This window comes from Gymnoscopelus microlampas (assembly GCF_963454915.1).
Source record: "Gymnoscopelus microlampas genome assembly, chromosome: 4".
Classification (NCBI taxonomy): Eukaryota; Metazoa; Chordata; class Actinopteri; order Myctophiformes; family Myctophidae; genus Gymnoscopelus; species Gymnoscopelus microlampas.
Window position 1 is genome coordinate 22,180,557 of NC_139941.1, and position 19,734 is coordinate 22,200,290.

Here is a 19,734-nt window from a genome sequence, read left to right on the forward strand (position 1 = left end):
GGTAAGCTGTTGAGGCTCTGCATCAACAATTTGCTAGAATTTAAGAGACCTTCTCTTCCTGGTGATTGTTTAGAATGTCACTGCGCCTGCTTTTGTATGAAATCCACTGTGGTGAAAAGTTGAGAGCAGTGACTATTGGTGACGAATAAACATTATGGTGACAGCTTCTACTTGTCTCCAGGGCAGGTTTGTGAGGCGGGCTCCTTAGCAACAGGGAATATGCAGTACGTGTGTATGTGGAGTGGCAGGTAATGAGTCCCTAGGTGAATGGTAGCAGTTGGGTGAAATGCCAGAACCATGAGCCAGGACCGTAGCACTGCAAGGATTCAGAACATCCGAAAAGGTCAATAACAGACACTTTGTGTTGAATATATTGCTAGATAAAAATTCATGTACATGGCTGATTCTCATAGACCTGAAAAACATTATATACACACACACACACACACACACACACACACACAGACACACAGACACAGACACAGACACACACACACAGAGATCCATTAGTTTAATGTCAAGGTCTACAATTGTTGAACTGCACCTCCCAGACAGAGCTCTAGTGTACGTGTGCACGTATCGTATGTATATATATATATGTGTACAGCCTTATTGATTTAGATGGTCGCCACCACAGTTTCATATTTGAAACTCAAATGTTGGATATTAATCAAGCACATTAATCTCCTTCAAGCACTGACCTCTGAGCTCCCACCTATGGCCATGCCTTTAAATCACTGTCACCCTGACTTTTGGGCATGTCATTATATGCAAAATGTAAAAATAATAATAAATAGACAGTACAAACTGTAGTGTCATAATCGATTCCACCCTCTCATTCCTCCCCCACGTAAACCCAGATCCCCAAAACTGCCTTTTTTCACCTCAGGAATATTGCCCTATTGCCCTCTCATTTACAGCTGCTGATACACCCATTCACGCATTCATTACATCCCGGCTTGATTACGGCAACAGTATCCTCATCCTCAACAAACTCCAATATGTTCAAAACTCCACGACCCACACTGGCTCCCCCTCAAACAAAGAATCATCTACAAAATCCTTCTTACCACCTACAAGGCACTCAATAATCTGGCTCCCCCCTACCTCTCTGATCTCCAAACTCTGTCTCATCTCGTTCTCTCAGGTCCAGTGAAAACAACCTCTTGGAGGATCCCCCTGGCCAATTCCCATACCTGGGGGGGATGGGGCTGGGGGGGATTTATCTATTGCAAATGGCAAGCTATAAAGGCATATGATTACTAAGAAGCTTATCAGTGACAGACAGCGCTCTGGCCACTGTGAAGACTGTTGCTCTTTTATTCATCCTCTCAACGTGTAAGCTATGCTGCTGTAGAACCATAAACCAGCTGCTCCTACTTACAAAAAGTATGTCCATATATACATGTTTTAACTGGTATTGCATTATTTTCAAGAGACAATCTAGCATGAGCTACGTCCTGTTTTTAAGGGGAGGCAGTGGCTAAGGGGTAGAGTGGCCTGATGGGAACCGCAGGGTTCCCAGTACGATCCTGGGCTCCCCCAGAGTTAGTGTCGAAGTGTCCTTGAGCAAGACGCTGAACCCCTAATTGCTCCTGATGAGCAGGTTGGTGCCTTGCATGGATTCCTCCCTCCGCCATCGGTGTATGAATGTGTGTGTAAATGGGTGTGTGTAAAGCGCTTTGGATAAAAGCGCTATATAAATGCACCATTTACCATTAAGTTTATGAGTTAATTTCTAATGGTTTGCTTAGCATAGCTGCTAATAACATTTTGTCAGTGAGTCCAACCCAAAGCAGGTTGGACATAAACATCAGGCTGTGCTTGTAATTTGCCTTGTCCTTGTATTGATATCATGCTGCTGCATCGCACGGTTTCTCATATGCCAGAATGCAGCTGAATTGACGTGTTGGATGATCGATTGCCTCAGATGCATAATTGCCTCAAATATGCACTGTATTGATCGCTTTTATGACCTGTTCCTTTCCAGTCGTGCAAATGCCTAGAGTGGATGAATGAAAAACCACTTCCACCTGTGTGTGTGTGTGTGTGTGTGTGTGTGTGTGTGTGTGTGTGTGTGTGTGTGTGTGTGTGTGTGTGTGTGTGTGTGTGTGTGTGTGTGTGTGTGTGTGTGTGTGTGTGTGTGTGTGTGTGTGTGTGTGTGTGTGTGTCTGCATGTGTGTGTGTCTGCATGTGTGTTGTGCATATGTGTGTACATGTCTGTGTTTTGTGTGTGTGTGTGTGTGTCAGGGAAACCGAAGAAAGAATGCTTTAACACTCCATCCGGAGGCACGTGTTTGCCTTGGTTGCCCTGGCAACAACAGAGCGGACAAAGCGAGTGTCCTTGAATTCATCAGTGCTGAACAACTGAATGGAGCAACAGGCTGTGCGTGCGTGCGTGCGTGCGTGCGTGCGTGCGTGCGTGCGTGCGTGCGTGCGTGCGTGCGTGCGTGCGTGCGTGCGTGCGTGCGTGCGTGCATGCGTGCGTGCGTGTGTGTGTATGTATGTGTGTACATGCAACGTGTGTTTATGCTTGCATGTGAGTGTGTGCATGTTCAGTTTACTGTATGACACAGGGTGGTGTGTCTATTCATGAAATCAGTTTGATCTTATATAAAACTATGACTGAAACACCTTTGTAGATATGCAAAGATAATTTTTTTCATGGGCCAGATGAAAGGGATTAGGGATGGACATTTCCTTTTTTAATGTATTAAATAATGTATCAAGACTTTTAAACTGCACTCTGCACTTTAGAACCAAGCCATGCTATTTTCCACATCTGCCATTTTTATACAGACTTTTTTATATTAGTCACTCATGTTGCAAACAAATCCATCTGTCAGTACTCTTAGATCGTATTCATATTTACTTATTGATTGTGAGATTTTGTTTACCTGTCTGTTTTATTTGATTACATTTATTTATTTATTTATTTTATGCACCAGGACCTGAGTACCAAATTGGATCCCCTTCATCTTCTACTGTACACTGTCTGGGATGACAAATAATCCTTGATCCTTTTTTCAGCATTCGATAAGTAAGGAGGGTTTTCAAGTCCAGTTGACTAGTCGCACATCATTTTCCTGGTTTACTTCTAGAATGACAAATCCAACAAGTGGCGTATATGAGGGCAATTAATCAAAAGGAGGAGGCAGGGTGTGCTATATTTTCCCAAGGATTGTGGGTGGAGAGGAGCACTTGATTTTGTTGCCTCAGCAAAACAGTATGGGTTTGTTCGAATCCCCATAGGCAAATCTTAGATCGCGTCATATACAGTAAGAACTGTGCTCCAAAAATGAACAAATCACCCGCCGATTTTGTAGGTATGTGAATCTGTGTTGTTTATGATATTGGGTTACATTTGATAATGTCTGTGTTTGGACAATAACATATTTTCTTACTCTTTGGATAAATTAGTACTTTTTCACCGTCAGTTGATGCCTCATCATATCCATATGAGTAAAATCGCCGGGGTGGTTTGTTTATTTTTGGAACACAGTTGATGTGATCTAAGATTCCCCTATGAGAATGCCAATACAAAAAATAACGCTGGTGACCCAGGGGCATAGCGCCCTCTAGCGGCAGTGATGTCAGACTTCTGTGCTCTTATGTGTGCCTCGTTTTGCAAAAAAGATGGTAGAAAACTTAATCTAAACAGCAGGTATGAAGGATACAAAAAATAAACCCTGAATTAAAGCTTGAGTTATACTTAGTTGAGCGTGGGTTACAAGCTCACAACACGGGGTGTATTGTGAGCTTGTACATCTGCTATTTTCGGTGTATGACACCCACGCACCACTAAGTATAAATCTGGCATTCTACTGTGTATTAGTCCTACAATGCAATGTTCCACAAGCAAGGAACACAAGCATGTCTGCATGTTCAGGGGATGGGTACGGACTGGAGCCTGTTCTGCCCCACGTGGAAAAGCCTTGGATATCGGTACTGCTTAGCAAGGATGCTGAGCCTCTTTTAATGGCGTAGTATTTCCGTAGGTGAAATGTATGCTTCATTAAGGAAAATGCTGTTTCACCTGGCTTTCTCTGCTGCTCTATAATCCTCGCCAAGTAGAGCACCAATTGCTGAAGAGCTTGTGATCAACATTTCCATCAGTACCAGGTGTCGACTACCATCTGGTAGTGACACCTGTTCCACACTGACTTGTCAACTTTTCATGCCCATCCCTAAAGGGAATAAGATCATGTGTTTATTTTTTCCCTTGGGTTCAATGTAAGGTTCAAGTAATTAACCACTTAAACCCTATACAGTACTTCGTTGACTTGAGTCCCCCAGGGGTGTATATTAACACATTCACTGCCAGACTTATTTCTGGCTGCGTGCACCCACTGCCAGCGATTTTTCTAACCTTTTCAAGTAGTCACAGAGTATTTATCTCCAGTATGATCGATCCCCTGATCATTGCTAATCACTGAGGGTTTCACTGTGCTGCGAAAAATAAATAAATGTCATCGCGACCTCCTGTTCGCTTGTTATACAGTACGCTGTTGAAAATAGCATGTCTCGACAAAAATACATAGTAAAACACAGGAGCAGAGATACAGGCGATTTCCCAAATACTTTAAACAGCAAGTAAATGGAGCAGTAAATCTTTGGATCACGTTATCTCCTGGTTCTGTGTGATTTTATTTTTTAATGACGGATATCTACGTCAATGTGCTAGTAGGCTCGGCCCTTTTCTCCCTCTACACCAAATCTCCGTTCTACAAGCTCATAGCGCGTTGCAATGCTATGTTCGCCAAACATTAGGGATGCTAGGATAGGAAGTGATTCATCGAATAATCAGTGTTGCCGATCGAATAATCAGATAAATGATATGTAAAATGTAAATTATGATTTATGATATAGTATGATATCATTTCTAATATGCACTGTTTATAAAGTCACCAGCTTGTCTTGCATAATATAAAATGTTTTATATGTTTTAATTACTTACTGCTGGGTAAGTGGAAGTTCGAGATGATGTTTGGTTTCAGGTTACCATAATTTAGTTTGAATGTCTGTTTGACATTTTCTTGTATAAATTATTCACGTAGACTAATCAAATGATAATATATAAATATAAAAATATATCATATAAATGATTATAAAAACAATTGTTATGTAGTTTCATCCCTAGCTCAATGCAATTATGTCTCATTTGTATCTTCCACCCCCCCCCCCCCAAGTGTCCTGGCTGATGACCGTATGCGCATAGAGAGGAGGGACAGCGCACAATTTGAGTTTGTTTCTGCCATGAACACTGTTACTGAGTTCTACTGCAACACCCAGGACACAGGTACTGCATGTCAATGTGTGTGTCTTTTTGTGTGTGTTTGTGTGCCCAGGATTCTGATGCGCAGGATTCCTGCATGTGAATGTGTGTATCTTTTTGTGTTTATGTGAGTGTATATACATGCCCATGTGTGTGCGTGTGCGCGCCCCGGAACATGGGTACTGCATGTGAGTGTGTGTTTGTGTGGTTGAGCAGCAGACACAGCTGTCTCCCACAGAGGTGTGGGATGGTGCAACGAGCTTGTCCTTTAATTGGAAACGCATTTCCTTCTGCACTCTGTGTGTGTGGGTAGACAGGGGGTGCGGTCATATTTATTTGTTTAGAACACTGGGGGCAGATGGTCAATAAAGCTATTCGACTATTACAGTTCGGGGTTTAAGGGCTTGTGACTCACTCTTGTTGCTTGTGTGTTTGTGTGTGCGTGTGTGTGTTTGTGCGTACATGTGTTGCTCTATGCCCCCCTAGGCTCTCGTTCCCTGTCCAGTGTAGTGTCATTGGAGATGCCAGTGATCTGTTGCCTGGGACCGCTCATCCAGTACCTCAGAGAATTTAGCTTGGAGCGAGTTTTACTGAGTGACAGGTACACACAAAGACACAGACACACACACACACACACACACACACACACACACACACACACACACACACACACACACACACACACACACACACACGGCAAGCGTTATCACAGCATTTCAAAACCACTTACAAGTTACAACAAGTAAACATGCTGCTTCCCTTGTAGCTCCTTCCGCCATTTGTCCAGTGAGTCAAAGGGCATGGTCCTCAGCGCCACCTCACTGAGGAACCTGGAGATCCTCACCAACCAGGTACGCACACATCAGGAAGTCCCTTCAACCTATTCATACGGAGACACTTTGGTTTTTTGACTGTGTACTTCCCTTGCCATGATGTAACTCCAAATATTGGCAAAATGTTGCTCCTTTGATTAGAAATTGATATTCTGAAATTGTCTCCTCATTGACTAACATTGCACAGTGAAACATGTCTCAAAGTCACTTTATTAGCACACAAACAAATGCAAACAAAGCCGATTCTGCCAATATTGAACAGAATTTGAATTTGGAAGAAAATCGGGACTGGATCCGTCTATCCTGTTCAGAATCATCAAATAGCAAAATCAACAAGAAGTTGATATAACGAATAAAAAAAACTTGCTGTGTTGGGTTTTGTAATGTTAACACATTGGCATAATCGGCTTTGTTTACGTTTGTTTATGTGCTAAAAGAATGAATTTGAGACCTGTTTCACTGTGTTATGTAAGTCAACGAGGAGACCATTTCGAATATCAATTTCTAATCAACGGAGCAACTATAGAAGTATCTCACCATTACATCTTTTCATCATGGCAAGGTAACTACACAACCCAAACGTGTCATTGTGCTTTAAAGGGATTGTAGGCAAGTTCAGAGATAAAAAAAAAGAAAAAAAACTGTTGTCAAACAGTTCCCCCCTCCCCCTTCTCATCAGCAGTTCGTTTCCCCGACCACCAGGGTGTGACGCAGGAGGGACTTCTAAACGGGCCATGCCGAAAATAGGTTGCTTTATTCGGATACAATGCGTGTCACTGCCCGCCTGGCTCTGTCATGATAAATTGACCACATATATGAAGTTAAACGATATCTTAAAAGTAAATTCTGTGCCTCAAAAAAGAAGTTTGAGAGCGTTTTAAAACCGAAAGTAAAAAGTAAAAACTGGCCACAGAAAAACAATGGCGGCTCGTTCCTTTTTTGTCGGCTGCAGTCGGTTCCATTCGGCATTCGGTTTCACTCGAACAGTTCACACGGACACGGGCGTGCGTTAATTTACGTCCCGGACAAACATAAACTGTAGGGAAAATACGGATTTCATTTCTGTGTTTCAATGCAGGAAAACACCCCAGCATCATTATACAGTGGCTGATAGAGGAGGAAAAATGCTATATATATATATATATATATATATATATATATATATATATATAAATATTTAAAAATTGTAGGCTTAATGTTGCCTAGAATCCCTTTAACCCATTAAGTGCTCAATCTTTTTTTTTTTGGCCGCGGACCCCCATCTGAAAATGTTTTTTTGCCAGGGACCCCCAGAAGAGAATATTTGTGTTTTCAAAAAAATAAATAGAAAATTGCAGATGTACAAGCTCGCGTCATATTTTTTAGAACCGTTGTTCTAAACCACTGTTCTAAATCCTAAGAGTTTTCTGAAAACGATGATATATATATATGTGTATATATATATATATATATATGTATGTATGTATGTATGTATGTATGTATGTATGTATGTATGTATGTATGTATGTATGTATGTATGTATGTATGTATGTATGTATGTATGTATGTATGTATGTATGTATGTATGTATGTATGTATGTATGTATGTATGTATGTATGTATGTATGTATGTATATCTGTGTCATTTTGGATTTTAGCGCTATATATATATATATATATATATATATATATATATATATATATATATATATATATATATATATATATATATATATATATATATATATATATATATATATATATATTAAAGGAATATTTAATTTTCCTTTTTTTTACCTCTCAAAAAAACAAAGTCGCTAGAGCCAGAACACCATCCACTCCCATCATGTTGTCTAATAGTCATCAGCCAGTGCTAGCCAGCTCAGCTGTATGGCTGTGCACAGCGTGGGTTTTTATTGTTTTCCAATGTAAACACTAAACACGCACCAGAGGCATATATTTGAACAATGCGCGGTGCTTTGCGTTTTTCTCATGGCATACAGCGAGTTGGTCTCTTATTAAATTATGCTAGTTTTTCAGAGCTTGTCAGTGTCAAGTGACCAATCGTGAAAGAGAAGGGGTGGACCCAATATTTAAGTCAGAGGAGAGGCTGACCAGAGCTCTAAGCCCAAAATAGACAAAAAACAACATGTTGACATGAAGTTAGTTACTGTATGTGCAAACATGGATTAATTTGTTTAGCGTATACACATGCATAATGTAGTATACTATGATGAAAGATCAATCTTAATGTGTTCTTGGAGTTACCCTCCCACTGAGTATAACATAACAGCAAAATGCCATACACAAGTTTATATGTGCCCATGTAATACCCATTCTGTATGTTGAAATGATTAAGTAAATAATGTTCTGAATCTGTGTGAACTCCCTCCGTCTTAAAACACTCTCAGAACTTTTTCTTTTTCATCTATCCTGCTGCAAAACAGTTTTGGGAACCAGACCCAGAGGAGGGACTTTGCTTGTTTGATCATGGCTTGGATGAGGCACATACTGTAACTGCACTAACATTGTCGCTCAACCGACCAGATCAAACTGCAGCTTCCCATGCATATACAGTACTGTCTTGTTCACTAAATTCCTCGACTTTGATCGCACACAGATGTTCAATGACTATTCAAATTCACTTGGATGACAGTACAAACTTTTGACATCTTTCAAGTATGGCTGGCTGTTACGTGTATACTGTATCTCATTGATCATCTCTCTTTTTCTGCCTTTATTGATAGTGTACAGTACCTAGACAGGAAATTGAGAGAGAGAGAGAGAGACGGGGAGTGACATGCAGCAAAGGTCGTCTGGATCGGGACTCGAACCCGTGACACGCTGTTAGACTGCAGTCTGGGCCGAAGCCTGCTTTTATTAACCGGATGTTTAACCACATGAACCCTAGCTTCCATTTTCTGGGCTTGTCATAACAGGCGAACATTCGAGCTAAATTGCAGATCGGCTATTTTCGGCAGAAGATTTGCTGTAGAGGGAAAAAAGGAGGGGACCAAGTACAGTACATACCCCTCGGGGAACCCGGTCAATGAAGTGGGTTTAAGTGGTTAATAAAAGCAGACTGCAGATTTCCCACTGGAAAATATAAATAAGCCTCAGGTATAAATTAGGCTTAAGCCTTGTGTATATTCCTTGTTTTGTAGACAGACGGGGGTGTGAAGGGCAGTCTGCTGTGGGTATTGGATCACACACACACTTCGTTTGGGAGGAGACTAATGAGAAAGTGGGTGAGCCAGCCTCTCACAGATCCACAGTGAGTACTGGAGCCATCTGACCATCTTTGCGGAAGATTTTCCTCTCATCTTCTCATTAAGCATTTTTATGTAGTGTTTAGGAAGGTCTTAAGCGCATGAACCCTAGCATCCCTATTGTGTGTGTGTGTGTGTGTGTGTGTGTGTGTGTGTGTGTGTGTGTGTGTGTGTGTGTGTGTGTGTGTGTGTGTGTGTGTGTGTGTGTGTGTGGGTCTATATAGGGTTTAAGTGGTTAAAGGTGGTGTATGTCATATTTTTGTGTGAAATACGTAGCTCTATATTCTTTATTTATACTTTTTCAAATGTATCATGGTGGGAGCAATCAACAATATTGTCCCCAATGTAGAACCCCCTGTTTGTTTATAAAAGAAGACCATGTGAGATTAAGATTTCGTTGTCCCAGATGTAGTGTATCTAATCTTCTCCAGCGGAAATAATTTCATCATCTCCTCAATCCACTGGAAGAAGGAAGGTGGTGTTATAGATTTCCAATTAGTAAGAATGAGACATCGAATTACAAGTGAAGCAAAGGCTATAGCATTTGACTGATGTTTTGTAGGCTTATATTCAGTGGGGAGTACCCCGAAGATGGCAGTATATGGATTGGGATAAATTTTCATATTGTAAATATGTGAGAAGTTTAAAAAAAAAATGTTCCAAATGTCTGTTAAAGATTGGCTGGACCAAAACGTATGTCCCACAGTTGCAGGGCTGTGGCATCTTGGGCTTGGATACATTTTAGCCAGTTTCTCCTATGAATAGTGTAAATGATGAAAAACCTTAAACTGAATAAGCCCATGTCTAATACAAAATGATGAATGTGGATACGCTCAATACTATGGTTCCAGATGACAGCTGGTATCTCTTTACCTATGGCCTGATCCCATGCCGACTTTGCATCTGCCCAGGATAGAGGGTTCAAGTTTTGAATTGAATTATATAATCTTCAGATGGTGCCTTTCTGAAAAGGATTCAGAATTAAACGTTCTTCGATCTTTGTCTTAGACGGAAGATGTGGAAATGAGGGGAAATGCTGTTTTGCAACGTAGCTCTGTTCTGATAGTAATCATTGCTATATAGTGTTTGTTCAGTAACAGGGGTGTCCCCATCTCTCCAGCTCTTTAGTAAACAGAAAATACTTTTCAGGTCAGGATACCAATTTCATCCAGTCAGGAGAGAACTCATGTAGGATAAACAGGATAAACAAGGGCATTTGGAATTGAGGAAACAAAAAGATTAGTAGACAGAATTGGAACTGGAACATTATAAAATGTAAGCTGATAAATGGGTTCTATCTCCTGACTCCTGGATTGGATGAAATTAGTAATTTACCTGAAAACATTTTTTTTCCCTGTTTATTAAAGAGCTGGAGAGATGGAACGACCCCTGTTATTGAATTTTGCAAAGCATACCATTGTTGTTTTTATTTTCGAGTGACTTTGCCCTACCTTCGAAGAAGCCATTACCTTGCATAGACTTATACAACAAGGTAAACTTTATGTCGCCATTATTTTTTAGTAAATGTTATCATCCCATATTGCAATTGAAGGTACACATTGATTTGAAAACTCTTGCCAGAAATAGTTCCTGGAGTTTCTCTCAAAACCACCAATACAGGATTATATTTGTGCCTAGCTCTCAGATTATAGAGATAACCCGTCTACAGCTTTTCAACATCAATAAATCCAGATTACATCCAAACACATTAGTTCCAAGACAGATGCAGGCATGCATGCACGCACACACACATGCTCGCACAATACAACATTCATTCATGATTAGACGTGATTGCGATGTTTAAAAAAAATGTTTAGCTTAAGTATCTTAACCACGTGAACCCTAACGTCCCTGTTATGGGATAGGTCATAACTGGAGAACATTTAGCGAAAATAGGTCAAGTAAATAGCCAACCTGTTATAGGGTTACGGTGTTTTAGTTCAGTTTTGCTTGAAGTCCATGCTTAAAATTATATTCTCTTAACGCAGCTTCTTTAATAGAAGGTACATGAAATAGATAAATGTTTCATTTTTTAAATGATATGTTATCATGTTTGTTTATTCATTCATTTTCTTGTTTTAGATTTTCTCATTTCCTCAGGAAATGCACTCATGATACAGTCCAAAACCACCACCATAATGCTTATATAATCATGTAGTCTCTGTGACAACAATACTACAGTAGGTAGAACTATTAGCTCTCTCTCTCTCTCTCTCTCTCTCTCTCTCTCTCTCTCTCTCTCTCTCTCTCTCTCTCTCTCTCTCTCTCTCTCTCTCTCTCTCTCTCTCTCTCTCTCTCTCTCTCTCTCTCTCTCTCTCTCAATTTTTCTTTCTTTCTCTATGTTCCACCCCCAGGTGTATCTCAGACAGGCAGGATGCAGTGTGTGAGATCCTGGAGTCAGACTCTGCCACCCTAACTTCTGTCAAATCTCTGCTCTCCCATCTCCCTGACCTGGAAAGAGGCATCTGTAGCATATACCACAAAAAGGTACAATCATCTATAGTTTATACCTCCAAAAAGAAAATTCTGGCCTAAGGGTGGTGCTAGAGGAAAGTCCATGGTGTCACCAAAATCATTACAGTAGGTTTCATCCTCTGTGGAGCATGAAGGTGCACCGAGCCAGTCATTTTCAAGATATCATGTTAGGGACCAAAGTGTTGAACAGACACAGACTAACCAACTGACCACCACTGACATGCTTAGAGCCTGCTAAGCATGTCAGGGCTAAAACGTTACAATTCTCCCAGCATACACATACCACAAAGAGGTATAGCCTCTACCTGCCTCTCACTCTACCTTTCTCGCTTCCTTTCATCTTTTGTTGATTAATAGTGAGGAGCACTAGCCTCGGTGGCTGACACAATCTCATCTCCCCCAGGACCAATCTTTCAAATGTCAGCAGGCAGTCATCACACTGTGTGTGTGTGTGTGTGTGTGTGTGTGTGTGTGTGTGTGTGTGTGTGTGTGTGTGTGTGTGTGTGTGTGTGTGATAGCCACGTTGATTGATTGATTACTTTATTGCCTGTACTTTTTTTTAAAGTACAGGCAGTACAACGGGTTAAAACACACCAAATTGATGACAGAAACAACCAAAGGCTCGTTTCCATTGTGCTCCATTAAACATTCAACGCTCAAACATCTGGACAACAAAACAAAAACAAAACAACAGTGCAACAAAAAAAAGGTCCCTGTTATCTGTTGCTTTGTATACACTCCTCTAAATCTTCTTGGACAAATTGTACATGGACAGGTTTTTTCCATTCTGAATGAAATCATTCCGATTAAAGGTTTTGGGTGATCTTATCCGGTCTGGTGTTTAAATACGCCAGTGTTTTTATTCTGAATTGCTGTCACCCATGTCACACCCTGTGTGTGACATGCGCAAATGATGAATACATTGCATTCCTTGGATTTCTTTTTGTGTTTGAATACCTTCCCTAAAGATGGATATCTACCATCTGTACAGTTATTGTGTTGCTCTAATCAAGCAGCAGCTTTGCTTTTTTTCCCCAAGATATTTTTTGGGCTTTTCTGCTATTACTGGATAGTACCGTTGAGAATGACAGGGAGCATGGACAGAAAGAACGCAGCACATAGTTATTCGCTTAAGTCGTTTACATGGAACAATTTTACTTTCGATCGGTTTGTGAAAAGGTATAAACCCAACCCTCTGTGACCAATTAAAATTTCAATTAGTTTGGGCCTGTTTATTCTGATTGAGTTGTTTCTATGGAGCATTTTCATTCTGTTTGGGTTTTAAACAGTCACAGATTAGAATTGGAATATAAGGCTCCATGTAAAAAGTTTCAAAACACACATGCATGCACGCACAGCCACACATAGAAGCATTAATTGTCATTTTCCTCTCTGTAGAGAAATGAGCTTGTGTTGTGTGTAATGGTGTGTCACCTCCATGGCTCCATTTCCATAATGAAACCGAGGGAATGGGTTATGCTCTCAGGTCCTTGTGCACTCAGAGCCATAAAAAAGAGCGACACACAGGGTGACATGAGGGACTATAAAAAGCCCACCACGTGATAGCTTCGACTATTAAAAGTGTAACACCCATTAACCCTTAGTGATCGAATCCTGTGTAGTAATGTTGTTAAAGCCAATATGAACGCAATATAGTCTTCAATATTGCCTCCCTATGACCGTTTTAGTGCAGTCAATAAAAAACTATAAAATGATATTATTTTAATTGACCAATGATGATACTTTGACAATAAATGATATATATTACATAGATATTGAGAGTCATTACATAGATCATCTGGACAGGTAATAGCTGCCATATATTTACACCAACATGTTTTAAATGTCGATAGCCAAGCCTTTATTATAGGGCCGTGCCCTTTACACAATAGAATGTACAATAATAAGCAGCATTTAATTGAGCATTCATGAAGGAAATAATGAATGAATTTGATAATATGCTTGGTAAACATGTGATTGTGTTTTCTTTCTGGGGTACTCTGTAGAACAGCAGCTTTTTGAAGATGTTCAGGGACTGGGTGTTGTCCAGTGTTTAATGTCTTTGTTGTCCTGTCCCCAGGCTGTATTATGAGTCTGTGTCAGCTGTAATAGATGGTTATTCTCTAAGCCTGGCTGTCATATCCTGCACAGATGAGATTCACTGATCTAATCTCACTGGCTTATAGAATTCCCCAATACCAGGAAGACCACACACACACACACACACACACACACACACACACACACACACACACACACACACACACACACACACACACACACACACACACACACACACACACACACACACACACACACACACACACAGAGAGTTATTTGCATTCCACTGGAGGATAAAGAGGGTATTTGTTCCCGCTGTTTTTTAAATAACTAATACTTATGCCATGATGAGTTGCAGCTGCCTGTACACTTTGTAAAATGTAGGAATGATGATGCTTTATAACAGCCATCTACTCTTGTACAGTAGGTACTTAATCGTGTGTGTGTGTGTGTGTGTGTGTGTGTGTGTGTGTGTGTGTGTGTGTTCAGTGCTCAACTCAGGAGTTCTACCTCATCAGCAGTAGTCTTTCCCGCCTTGGCTTGGAGCTACACGCCCTGCTGCCAGCCATCCAATCACAGCTTCGCTCCTCTCTGCTCCGAACCCTCCTATTGGACTCTCCCGAGCTGCTGGCTCCCGCCCACAACTTCCTCAAGGTGCTCAACGAAAAGGCCGCCAAGTGAGTTATGTGTGTGTGTGTGTATGTGTGTGTGGAAGGAGATGGTCAGTGTGAAATGGAAACGTTAAAGCTCTATATACTAATGTAATCATTGCTATAGAGAGTTTCCACAGGGTCTCCCCTTTTCTCTAGTAAACAGGTTCACCAATTTCATCCAATCAAGAGAGTTAATCCATTTATCAACTTCAATTTTATTTTATTTTAATTTTGTCTGCCCCCTTTTTTTCTCCATCACATCCAATTTTACTTGTTTATCCTGTATCGTGTATTCTCTCTCCTGATGGGATGAAATTGGTATCCCAACCTGAAGATGTATTTTCTGCTTACTAAAGAGCTGGAGAGATGGGGAAACCTCTGCTGTAGCAATGATTACTATGGGAATATAGAGCTATTTAACACAGATTTAAAAAAATATATAATTTATACCCGCTTTTTAAAGGACCATTCACACTAAGCATGATAACTATAATGATAACTATAAATATGCTGTTTTAAATATCGTGTGAAGTGGATGATGGAGTCCACACCACAACTATAATAATCTTTTGGATCAGTTCCGGAGTGATTTTATGAATGATAGAAGCACTGACAGCCTTTATTATTAGATTACTATTTATATGCATTTGATGTATTATTGATGTATTATGATATTATCTTGTGTCCTTGCTTACTGAAAATCGCTCTGGATTAAGACTGCTAAATGCCTAAACTGTAAACTGGTGCTTTTGTGCAGGTTGTGTGTCTAATGTTGTGGTGCTTGGTGCAGGTCTGGTGATAAGAAGGAGCTGTTCGCAGACCTCAGCGGCTTCCCGGTGCTGCAGGAGAGGAGGGAGCAGATTTGCGCGGTCCTCGGAGAGATCCAAGATCACCGCAAAGACGCCAGAATCACTCTCCGGGCCCCCACACTGGACTACACCACTGTCTCTGGGCAGGAGGTGTGTGTGTGTGTGTGTGTGTGTGTGTGTGTGTGTGTGTGTGTGTGTGTGTGTGTGTGTGTGTGTGTGTGTGTGTGTGTGTGTGTGTGTGTGTGTGTGTGTGTGTGTGTGTGTGTGTGTGTGTGTGTGTGTGTGTGTGTGTGTGTGTGTGTGTGTGCGCACGTGTGACATTTATTTTGCTGTGTAGCTGACGATTGGTAGTCTTGTGGGTTTCAACACATCCTCTGACTGTGTCTTATCCTCCTTCATCAACACATCTTTCCTATCCTCAACCCCCCACCTCCTCCCTGCTGTGTGTAGTTTCTGATCGAGGTGAAGAACTCCATGTCTTCTGTTGTGCCTTCTGACTGGCTCAAAATCAGCAGGTGAGCTTCTCATTTGGGGTCCACATGGTGGATCGCCCAAAAGCACACTCGCCCACTGAGGTTAAAGGAGGACTTCACCCATTTTCAACCTGTCTTCATATAATAGGTCCTCACTAATGCTCATTATAATATGGCACTATTTTTGTCTACCCTGTCTGTGTTTCAGAGGACTGTGGACAGTTCAAGCTAATAGAAACTGTAGGCTTTCTATTCCTGGAAAGTTAGCTATAATAAAGTTATGCTATAATGGAAGCCATTGTTCTCGCGTTATTAAAAATAAAAAGTTTTAAATCTTGGAGGAAAGAAAAAATATTCCTAACAATGATGTCACTGGTAGGCGGGTTTCTGAAGTGTCCACAGCCCTCCTATGAGACATAGACCGAGTAGAATAAATGTTCCCACTTTTATCAGGAGCATTAGTGAGGAGTTTAGGGGTAGACATAGTTTTACTGAGGTTACGTTTAGGAATACCTGATTTGACCCGGGGCGAGGGTGTTTTGGGGCGAGTGTTCTTGTATTCGTCCACACGCGCTCACAGTCACCAACACAGGCACAAATAACACACACACACACACACACACACACACACACACACACACACACACACACACACACACACACACACGTGTCAGGTTTGACAGCTGTGACAAGTCCTTATGCCCTGTCCTTATGCTCTGTCTTCCTTCCAGCTGCTAGAGTCTAGCACATGTAACTTGTAAGATAGATGAAGAGACAGTCTGACACTAAAAGCATCAGTAGAAAAGCCGTATGTTCTTTAGACCTATCATCGCTGGAAGAGATTATGGAAAAATATGCTTTTAGCAACTTCCAGAGTGCAAGGTTGGAGTAAGTGCCGTTAACTCGAGTCAACAAACAACAGGCTAAGTGGTCGGGGGAATAGAGTGCTAAGAAAACAAGCGTGTGCTACATACAAAGCTACTATCGTGTAGGACCGCAAGTAGACATCATACCAGCAAGTAGACATCATACCAACATCCATCTAATAAGTAAACAACATTCCTAGCATCTATCTAAATTAGCCCTGCATTGACCCAACACTCCAGCCCTAGCTTGGCCTTGGCCAGTGGTGTTCAACCCGTTCCCAACCCGACAAAGTCTGCACTTCTTTCAGCCCCACACCTGACGCCAAATCAATTTAATCTCTCGCTTCCTCTGATGTGCGCAGCTGCAGAACTCAGCGATGCAAGCTCTCTGATACACGCAAACCACAGATAAACTTGCAGTTTTATATCTGCGCGCCAGATTCAGGAACGTGTTGATTAAACAAATATATTATTATATAGTATAGTTAACCCTTCCTGTCCTTCTCTTCTCTTCTCCTCTCCAGTACCAAGACAGTGAGTCGTTATCACTCTCCCTTCCTGGTGGAACGCTACAGGAAGCTGCTGCAGCTCCGAGAGCAGCTGCTGTTAGACTGCCAGAAAGAGTGGACCAACTTTCTAGAGTATTGAACTGCAACGCACACAGTCACACAGCCACACAGTCACACAGCCACACACAGAATCCACTGATCATTGGTTATTATTAAGTGCAGTAGCTACAAACTTACTTCTATGCCTATTTTTAGTTGAGTGCTACTGTCTCAGTGTCTGCAGAGCAGAACAAAATATCTTAATTTACCCTCTCTCTCTCTCTCTAGTCAGTTTGGGGAGCACTATCACACCATGAAACGTGCTATTAGTCACCTAGCAACCATGGACTGTCTCTTCTCATTGGCTGAAGTGGCCAAACAGGGTGACTATTGCAGGTGATGTCGTCATATGATGACCATAACTATTTACTCAGGCGCGTGTGTATGAGTGTTTTTGTGTTCGTGCAACCATGCTTGGCTCACAAGTATGTGTGTTTGTGTGCAGCGTGTGGGTGTCCTGTGTCGTGTCCCATAGTCTTAGACAGACTGTGTGGGGGAGTGTGTACTGGGCATGGCAGAACGGCAACAGGCCTTCCACCCCCTCCCTGTCGACAACACTCCATCTCTGTACCCAATCCTCACCTTCGGCAGCTCTGAAGCATCCCTCCATGCCTCCCTCTACCACTTCTCAACTGCATTCCCCGTCTTTTCCTGTATTTCACGTATCTGTCCATCCCACATATTGCTATATTGTTTGCTAGGCATTGATATAAAATGTATATGAAATGCCTTGTGTCTTGGGTGCTTGATATAACAAAAACATGTTCTTAAGTGGCATGCCTTGTTCAATGAAGGTTAAAGGTAGTGATATTTTTGGTTAAAACAAAAAAAAAGTTTAAATGTTAAAGCACTATATTCTGATATAGTGGGCAGACTCCCATTCCTGAACTAACACTTTATCACTTACCCTACCTTTAAATATAAAGAAAGAAGAGAAAAAAATAAACAGATATATTTTTTGAAATATTTGTCCTGCTATGAAACACAGAAATGTTATTTATTCATTGTTTTCAATCAAGTGCAGCCCCAGTGGGCGAACCTCAGCTGGGAGCGCTGAGAAGGGCACATGAAACACAGTAAACAGCGCTTTAGGGCAGGCCAGCAGGAGTATTGGCTCTACACAGTAAAATCCTCAGTGTTCATTTAACTCTTGAGAGTGTACACATTTAACCAAGTGGACCTTTAAGGGTCCATTTGATTAAACTCTGAGTTACAAATTGATAAATTAACACTCAGGATTTTACTCTGTAGATGCGCTTAGTCTTAAATGTTCTTGTGTTTGACGTACATGGGCCAGACATGGCGATCAAACAGACCAGGTGGGCCAGGGACCGTGTAGTTTCTTGAGCAACAGTTTAATGGCAGTCTTAGCCATTAAACTGTCTCTGGAGTGTGTGTGTGTGTGTGTGTGTGTGTGTGTGTGTGTGTGTGTGTGTGTGTGTGTGTGTGTGTTGCGTTTGTGTGTGCACCTGACAGTGTGTGATTTTTTTTTCTTTAGGCCTGAGGTGTGTGAGAACCGCCATCAGATTGTAATCCGGGACGGCAGGCATCCTGTCATAGACCAGCTCATGGGAGAACATCATCAATATGTTCCCAACCAGACTGAACTACAGGTACTCATGCATGGCACCTACACAGTATGTTTCTTTCTTTCTGTGTAAATGATGAGTTTTCACCAGCTTTTACACCTGTTAACCTGTGATGTGACAATCAAGTTGAGTTAACCACTTGAACGCTAGCATCCCTGTTCTGGGGTGAACATTTGGCAAAAATAGCATCTACAAGCTGATCTATTTTTGGCAAAGATATTGAAGTAGAGGGAAAAAGGGAGCAGGTCTAATAGAGCCCTGGGGAGCGCTGGTCAACTAAGTATATGGGGTCTAAGTGGTGTATAAGTTTGAGTTGAGCATGTGTACACAAACAAAAGCATACATGCACACACAGTGACAGAGCACAGATGTTCACTCGCTTACTCACTCAGAGAAAATTCCAAAACAAAGTTGGGACCACAGACACGCACGCTCCTCATACACACTTCCTCACTCACTGGAGGAGTGGGCGTAGGTTAATCTTGCAACTAGAGCACAAGCCAATAGGAAGAGGAGCCAAGTGCTTAGTCCACCCACCTCCTCAGCTGATGCATGTGAGTCTCTCCTCTCCTGTCCTGTCCTGTGCAGGGTGAAGGTAGGAGGACTATGATAGTAACAGGTCCCAACATGGGGGGCAAGAGCTCCTACATTCGGCAGGTAGCCATGATCTGTGTCATGGCCCAGATGGGCTCCTACGTGCCGGCTACTGAGGCTCAGCTGGGTATCCTGGATGGCATCTACACCAGGTACAGTATGAACACACACAGATTGACATCCACCTTCAAAATGAGTGGACATGCGCACAATCGCAACACACACACACACACACACACACACACACACA

General features: G+C 41.6%; 1 protein-coding gene across 2 annotated transcripts in view; it reads left to right on the forward strand.

The window, feature by feature from the left end:
- msh3 (mutS homolog 3 (E. coli)) overlaps positions 1-19,734 on the forward strand; it is a 62,104-nt gene that overhangs the window by 13,486 nt on the left and 28,884 nt on the right. For both annotated transcript variants that reach the window (XM_084054826.1, XM_084054827.1), the window contains exons 9-20: positions 5,190-5,299; positions 5,762-5,876; positions 6,042-6,126; positions 9,252-9,361; positions 11,711-11,843; positions 14,382-14,569; positions 15,336-15,504; positions 15,805-15,869; positions 17,218-17,334; positions 17,530-17,637; positions 18,800-18,914; positions 19,479-19,636. In XM_084054826.1, coding sequence (XP_083910952.1) covers positions 5,190-5,299; positions 5,762-5,876; positions 6,042-6,126; positions 9,252-9,361; positions 11,711-11,843; positions 14,382-14,569; positions 15,336-15,504; positions 15,805-15,869; positions 17,218-17,334; positions 17,530-17,637; positions 18,800-18,914; positions 19,479-19,636 — 1,473 coding nt within the window. The remainder of the gene's footprint in view (positions 1-5,189; positions 5,300-5,761; positions 5,877-6,041; positions 6,127-9,251; positions 9,362-11,710; positions 11,844-14,381; positions 14,570-15,335; positions 15,505-15,804; positions 15,870-17,217; positions 17,335-17,529; positions 17,638-18,799; positions 18,915-19,478; positions 19,637-19,734) is intronic.